This window comes from Gekko japonicus, unplaced genomic scaffold (genome assembly GCF_001447785.1).
Source record: "Gekko japonicus isolate JY-2015 unplaced genomic scaffold, Gekko_japonicus_V1.1 scaffold730, whole genome shotgun sequence".
NCBI classification, from domain to species: domain Eukaryota; kingdom Metazoa; phylum Chordata; class Lepidosauria; order Squamata; family Gekkonidae; genus Gekko; species Gekko japonicus.
Window position 1 is genome coordinate 402621 of NW_015164689.1, and position 7898 is coordinate 410518.

Genomic DNA, 7898 nt, shown 5'->3' on the forward strand with positions numbered 1-7898 from the left:
GCACAGGAACGGAGTTCCAGCTGGCTTCAGAGTTGGCCACACCCACTACAGCCAAAACCTCTGCGTGCCTGGCTACAGAGGGAAGGCCTGGAGAGCGACCCCCCCCCCCGTGACTCCAAGGCGGGATGGCCAGGGGGGCCTGGAAGGATCGGGGAGGAATTTAAATGCCTCCCCGTGCCTTCCCCGGCCTGTCCAAGGGCTGGCTTGCCTGGGCTCCCAGCAGCTGCGGGGCACCCCGGCAAGCCAAGGGAAGGCATGGGGTGTGACCTAATATACTAATGAGCTGTACTGTCAGGGTGTGGCCTCATATGCTAATGAGTTTCTGCTGTTGGGTGTAGCCTATTATGCTAATGAGTTCCCGCTGGGCTTTTTCTACAAAAAAAGCCCTGCCCAAAGCTAAATGTCTTGTACTTTCTTCAGATGCTTACGTCAGCTAATCTTTATGTTTAGATGGTTGATAACCCTGCAATCAGGACATGGATCCTTGTTTTTCTTTTCTTTCCGTTGACTACTGTTTTTTTTGCTCAGCCTCAGAAAATGAGAACCACCTTGATAGCTCATTGGTGAAGGAGGCCCTGGAACGGGCAAAGCAACTAGTCTCTTTGGCTTACTACCACTCTAGAAACAGGTACCAGCCTCCTGAGATAGAAGCAACTGTGACCTAGTTCCTCACCCATGCCCCTGCCTAAGAATTCCAGAGGAGTAGCTGTGTCGGTGTGATACAGCAAGGCCCCTTAAAATGCATTCCAGAAAGTCAGAGCTGGCTTCATTTCTTTCCAGTGCAAAGGGAACTCTGACTGATGAAAGCTGATGCTGGAATACATTTTGTTAGTCTCGAAGTGGCCACTGGACTCCCATGCCCTTGTTTGGTCATACAATCTGCTCACCCGCCCATTCCATTGACCTATGCCCCAGGCCTTGGTGGAGTTTTCAGCCACCTCTGCTCAACCTTTGATTTTATAATCGCAGAGGGAAAGCAGCACTGGCCAAAGGATCGCTGAGTGCCAATGACCTGCTGAGCCTGTTCAAGCACCCAGAGGCTGAGACCCATGTGGCCGTTCAGGCAGCTGAGTTGATGGACACAGCAGTGGAGCTCATTCGGCAGCTTGTTTACACTCAGGAGAAGCGGAACCGCAACGTGACAGGTGTGTGCTCCATTCTTTCCCTGACAATGCCCCGAGCACCTACTCATGGCCCTCCGGAGTAGCTCCTTTCTTCTTCTTTTCCTGCAAGGGATCCTAAGTGGCCATGGTCTCTCCAGCTTGGCAAAAGTGACTGGCTGTGCTGCCCAGCTCAGGCTCATCAAGTGCTCAGACTCCTGTTTAGCCGATAAGTACAGATCCATAGATGGAACCTGCAACAACAGGTAACTCTACAAGTTGGACTGTAACTAGCAAAAAGACACTGGTCAAATTATTACCATGGAGAAAAACCCATCCATGTTGAACAGTGCCACCACTGCAACCAATCTAGTAAATATGGCGGCGCTGGGACTCTCCCAATATGTAACGACGCCCACTCACCAGACTGGGCACACGCTCGACTTGATTTTCGCGGCGGGGGTAACAGTGGACCGGGTTACGGCTTCGGCAGTTCCATGGTCAGACCACCATGCCCTAGGGGCCCACCTGAATGTACTACCCCAACCCTGTTTAGGCGGTGAGTGAATTTAGCTCGCCCGCGGAACCAGGTGGACCCTGTGCAGTTCCAGATGGCCCTGTGGGATCCGATGCCCCCTGGTGGCTTGCTAGATGAGCTTGTGGAGGACTAGAATAGCCGGCTCTCTGCAGCCATCAACGAGATCACTCCACGGTGCCCTCTATGCCCCCAAACTAGGCTGGCTCCTTGGTATACCCAGGAGTTACAGCTGATAAAGCAGGAGGTCAGACGGCTAGAGAGACGGTGGCGCCGAACTCAAGACAAAGCAACAAGAACATCTTATAGGACATTTATGAAAGCCTATGAGATGGCAGTCAAAGCCGCAAAGAAGGCTTTCTATGCGACGGAGATTGCATCCCCTAGCTCTTGCCCAGCCCAATTGTTTAGGACGATTCGGTCACTAACAGCTCTGCCACAGGGCAGACCAAAAGCTGTGAGGCTTTTGCGAGCTATTTTGCAGATAAAGTCTTGGCGCTCCGCCACGATCTCCCCGCCACACTTGAAACAGTGAGTGAGCTTGAGGCCCATTGCATGTCTTCAATTTCGATCTTGGATCGCTTCAGCCCTCTCAGCCTGGAGGAAGTCAGTTTACTCGCAGCTGTGCACCCAACCTCATGCAGCCTTGATCCGTGCCCTTCCTGGCTTATTAAAGCTGGCCATGAGGGGTTTTGAGGTGTTCTAAGGGAGATTATCAACGTCCCTCTTAGAGGGACAGTTCCCTGGGGCACTCAAGGAAGCAATGGTCCGCCCTCTCTTGAAAAAACCATCTTTAGACCCGGCTGAATTGGCCAACTATCGGCCGGTCTCCAATTTGCCCTATTTGGGCAAATTGATTGAGAGGGCAGTGGCGGTACAGCTGCAGGGTTTTCTGGATGACGCTTCCGTGTTCGATCCCTTCCAGTCCAGCTTCCGTCTGGGTCATGGGATGGAGACAGTGCTGGTTGCTCTGACTGATGACCTCTGGAGACATCTGGATCGAGGTGGAACAGCGGTATTGCTGTTGTTAGATCTGTCAGCCACGTTTGACACAGTTGACCATCAGCTATTAGCCCACCGCCTCGCCGACATGGGGATTCGGGGGCTCTCCTTGCAGTGGCTTGCTTCCTTTCTCCAGGGTCGGGGACAAAGGGTGGCGCTAGGGGAACAGCGGTCCAGGAGGCACCCACTTGAGTGTGGTGTGCCTCAGTGGGCTGTACTGTCCCCAATGCTATTTAAAATCTATATGCGCCCCCTTGCCCAGAGGTATGGGCTGGGATGTCACCAGTACGCTGATGACACCCAGCTCTATCTGATGTTAGGCGTCCGGTCAGACTCCGGACCACAAGACCTGGACCACGCATTGCCTTACCATGGAGGCCCAGGTAGTGGCCACTGCCAAGTCGGCCTTTTATCATCTCAGGCTGATTAGGCAGTTGGCTCTTCGCAGCAGGTCTCTTCCCCACCACCGTTGGCTCGTCCCCCTCGCTGGATGAGGAGGTGCCGGAGGACAGAAATTCAGCCGCTTGCAATGCATGAGGAGGCTGCTTCTGCTTCCCATGCCCTTTCCCCATTTGCCTCGGGGGCTTGCTCCATCACTTCTATTCCTGGTGCAATTTGCAGCAAAGTGTCCCGGCCCCCCACATTTTAGGCAGAGCCCTTTCTTCAGTCGGTGCTCCCGGTCCCCTCCCTTGGGGTTCCCCAGGTTTCGCCCCTCTGTTCCGCTCTGTGCAGCAGCCCCTCGATTTGTGGTTTTCTGATGGTACAACTTCACCAAGTTGAACCAGTTCTCAGCTTTGCACGCTACCTGGATCCACTCGGCTAACATGAGCAGGTTGTCTTGTGCCAACGCCTTCTCTAGAATGACCACATTCAGTCCCGCTCTGTAGAACTCGATGAGGCCTTCTTCCGGCCAGCCCAACAACTTTGCGGCCGTTGTTTTTAACTCATCTGAATACTCTTGCACCGACCTGGTCCCTTGGGGAATTCCCTGCAAATTCCACTCGTCGTCTCATAGTCTTTTATAGAAAAGCTTTATTCAAACTAAGAGTAGTGATACACAGAGAGATTCTTTGTTCAGACTGGTTAGAACATCTAAGATTACAACTTGTATAGATAAAACAACAGGACAAACTCCCATGATCCTCTTCATGCATTGCCTTGCACCAACTGGTCTTTTTGAAGTGCAGAGGAAAGGTCCTTCCCCCCCCCCCATTCCCATGAGAAAGTTAACACCAGCCAACCGCTCTATACACACGCACATTTCCCCCCCTTTTCATCTTTCCTTCCCTGGGTTAATGGCAGATTGGGCTGAAGGATCAAACAGGCATTTGGCAAAGTCATTCAACTGGTCTTTTTGAAGTGCAGAGGAAAGGTCCTTCCCCCCCCCCATTCCCATGAGAAAGTTAACACCAGCCAACCGCTCTATACACACGCACATTTCCCCCCCTTTTCATCTTTCCTTCCCTGGGTTAATGGCAGATTGGGCTGAAGGATCAAACAGGCATTTGGCAAAGTCATTTACATAGCAGGACGGTGCCCGACTCTGACAACGATCTTTGTAGTCTGGAAAGCAGTTGTCATTCCCAGAGAATTCCAGCTCCCAGTTGGAGACTGGCCATTCTACTTTCCCGTGGTACAGTCCAGCAACGGTTTTACCCAGGGGTCATTTTGTAGAAAAAGAGGTGCAGGAGCTCATTAGCATAACTTATTTGCCAATGCCACACCCCCTGACATCACCAGAAGTGTGTCAGAAGGCAACACCCACCGCTCAGGCTCTACTGGACTGTTTTGGATTGCTGGCTATTGGGGGGGGATGTGCAGATCTGTCCTCGCAGAGGAGGGAGAGCTTGCGCCTGAATAAAACTTGGTCTTAAAGGTGCCACTGGACTGTTTTGGACCGGGGGGGGGGCAGGGGGAGCTCTGGAACGTACCTGCCTACTTCTTGCTCTGACTGAGGGCTGCTGGGAGTGGGGGGTGGGGCTTGTTGCATGTGCCCACCCCCTGGGCTCTTTACTGCCGGAACTCCGCTCCTGTGTGCTCCTGCAGGAAATGACCCCTGGTTTTGCCACATCTTCATCTATTTATGCAAATTAAATTGCCATCTTCCCATTTTCTGTGGACAATGACATTATATTCTCCCCTCTCCCTTGAAGGAAGAACCCTCTTTGGGGAGCAGCAAACACAGCCTACGCCCGCTGGCTCCCTGCAGACTATGAAGATGGGTTCTCTGTACCAAAAGGGTGGAATAAATCCAAGGTCTATAAGGACTTCCCGTTACCTTTGGTATGTGACCGTGGATTCTCCTGTGAACGGTGCTGATGGGTTTACATGAAGAGCTCACTTTCCCTTACTTCTGTTGTCTCTGTTTTTTAAGGTGCGCCAGGTGTCCCATGAAATCTTGCATACTCAGAATGAGAACATCTCTCTGGACAGTTCCTATACGCACATGCTGGTGGAATGGGGACAGTGGATCGATCATGACATGGATCTCACACCCCAGAGTGCCAGCACAGTCTCTTTTATGGATGGAGTAGATTGTTCTCAAGCTTGCATTAACCGGAATCCATGCTTCCCTATCCAGGTAACAAAACAAGGAAATAGGGGGGCAAAGAACAGAACCTTTTTTATAGCAAACATCTCTTTGCCCTGGTAGGTAACAGGGCACTGACCACTGTGCTTCCCTTGTGCCAGATCCCTGCCGGTGACTTGCGTCGGGGTGAGGGGGCGATGGAGTGCCTGCCCTTTATCCGCTCCTCTCCAGCTTGTGGCAGTGGTGAATCCAGCTTCCTGGTGGGACAGCTGCAGCCGCGAGAGCAACTGAACAGCCTCACCTCCTTTGTTGACGGCAGCATGATATATGGCAGCACAGCCTCGCTAGCCAGCAGGCTCCGCAATCTCTCCCAGGAGCTGGGCCTGCTAGCCGTCAACCAGGAGTTCTCTGATGGTGGCCTCCCTCTTTTGCCATTTGCTGAGAGGAAATTCCCAAACCCTTGTGCCTTGACACGGAACGCCTGTCTTCCCAATGTGTCTAACATCCCCTGCTTCATAGCGGGTAAGCAAGAAGCACCTGTGTTGTTGGGTGGTTGTTGTTTTTTACATATCCACCTACTGGCTACTCCTTACAGGATGGCCAGATGAAAAGAGAAACAGGCCTCCTGGCCCTTCCATGGTTGTGGAGAAGAGGGGGATTTGGGCAGGTCCAGTTTTTTCTCAGCCCTACTACTTGACAAGCTGCACCTGCCAAAATGACCTCTTCAACACAATTATGAAAAGTGCAGGCCTCCTCTGTTTAGCCTGGGAAAGAGAAGGCTTAGAGGGGACGATTGCAGTATTTGAAGGGATGTAGAACATGGAGCAGATCTATTCTCTCTTGCTCTGGATTGCAAGACTAGATCTAATGAGTGGAAATTACAAGGGAGTCGTTATCGGCTAAATAGCAGGAGAAACTTCCTAACTAAGAGTGGTTGAACAGTGGAACAGACTGCCTCGGGAGGTGGTGGATGCTCCTTCGCTGGACATTTTCAAGCAGAGGCTGGACGACCATCTCTCGGGTATGTTGTAGGGCTATCTTTCGGCTGTGCTCCTGCAGAGTGCAGGGGGTTGGGCTAGATGACCTGCAAGGTCCCTTCCAACTCTAACATTCTATGATTCTGCTTTGCATCTGCATCCTAGGCTGTGCGAGATATCACTGTTAGTGCCAAGCAGTGGTGACTGTTGCGTGTAAAATGGTCATAGGGAGTTTGTTTTATTGATGCTGTAATAAGTACAACAGCGCCAACTACTGGCCAGAACTGTCTCTTTCCCCAGGATGGATTCCGCTTTGCCCACAATGGAGCCCTATTGGAGGATCTTCAGAAGTGGATGTTAGGAAAAATGAGGAGGCCGAGAAACATCCCTTCGGTCCTGCTTAAAGCTGCCAGTGGGCATGCAGTGTTCCCCTCCCCCCATTTGCTGTATACATGAAAACAAAACCTCTTTGTTTCCAGGAGATTCACGGTCCAATGAGCATTTAGGAATACAAGTCCTACACACGGTGTTTCTGCGGGAGAGCAACAGAATCGCTGCCACTCTCCACCAGCTCAACCCCCAGTGGAGCGGGGAGATTCTGTATCAGGAGACGAGAAAAATCATTGGCGCATACCTCCAGGTCAGAGCATCAAGCATATTATGGCCTCTTTACAACACTAGTGGGCTTTCACAGAGGAGGGCCCTCCTTCACATGATGCTAAAGGACTGAGCCCCAGTGTGGTCCCTGAGAGAGCCACGGTGTCCACCAGCGCGCTTCCACATGCCACTTTGTGGTGGTGCCTGCTTCCGCTCTGAAATTTTCAAAAGTGCTCACAGGCTCCACAAGGTTGCGGACCCTGCTGCTGAGGGTATGTCAGTAACGTAAGCAGACTTGCCAACAGGCCTGGAGGAAAATGTCCTGTCCCTTTAATAGAGGCTTTATATGTGGAAGTGGACCACTGGACCTTTTCATGGTTTGGAATTAAACAACAGTGGCCAATAAATAACGTCCCAGTTAGAAACTAAAGCAACAGGACTTTTCTTTTCTCTACGCACAAAATAACAGCAATTGGCTTGGCTCCCCACCAGCGTTCCCTCTAAGCTGAGTTAGTGTGAGCTAGCTCACAGTTTTTTAGCCTCCGGCTCACACATTTTTGTCTTCGCTCAGGAAGGAGGGCTCCAGAGCAAACTAATTGATGCAGCAGCCAAATTGTTCGCTCACACCTTTAATGCCAGTAGCTCACAAAGTAGGATTTTTGCTCACAAGACTCCACAGCTTAGAGGGAACATTGCTCCCCACAGCCATCTCTACTCATTCAATAAATCCTAACATTTGTTATTTATTAATTACAAGGGTATTCTGCCTTTCCATTCATATATTCTAGGAGGACAATAAAAATCAGAATTGTATCGGTACCCGATAGCAACTGGTGTATTGGTCCATCTCTCAGCTGCTGGCACGTCCTGATATCAAGTGGCTGGAGCTAGGACTTCCGGTCTCCGGGCCCCGGGATTCTCCAGGAATTACAACTGACCTCCAGACTACAGAGATCAGTTTCCCTGCAGGTCATGGTTGCTTTGGAGAGTAGGTTCTATGCAGGGGTCATTTCGTGGAAAAAGAGATGCAGGAGCTCATTACCATATCCTATTTGCATATGCCACGCCCCCTGACATCACCGGAAGTGTGTCAAGAGGCAACACCCACCACTCAGGCTCCACTGGACTGTTTTGGATTGCTAGCTATTGGGGGGGGG

The 7898-nt window shown here is 51.4% G+C and overlaps 1 protein-coding gene across 1 annotated transcript in view; it reads left to right on the forward strand.

Moving 5' to 3' along the window:
• LOC107108843 (eosinophil peroxidase-like) overlaps positions 1 to 7898 on the forward strand; it is a 42077-nt gene that overhangs the window by 23052 nt on the left and 11127 nt on the right. The window contains exons 5-10 of the mRNA XM_015409364.1: positions 970 to 1145; positions 1234 to 1366; positions 4791 to 4920; positions 5012 to 5218; positions 5329 to 5689; positions 6624 to 6784. Of these exons, the coding sequence (XP_015264850.1) occupies positions 970 to 1145; positions 1234 to 1366; positions 4791 to 4920; positions 5012 to 5218; positions 5329 to 5689; positions 6624 to 6784 (1168 nt within the window). The remainder of the gene's footprint in view (positions 1 to 969; positions 1146 to 1233; positions 1367 to 4790; positions 4921 to 5011; positions 5219 to 5328; positions 5690 to 6623; positions 6785 to 7898) is intronic.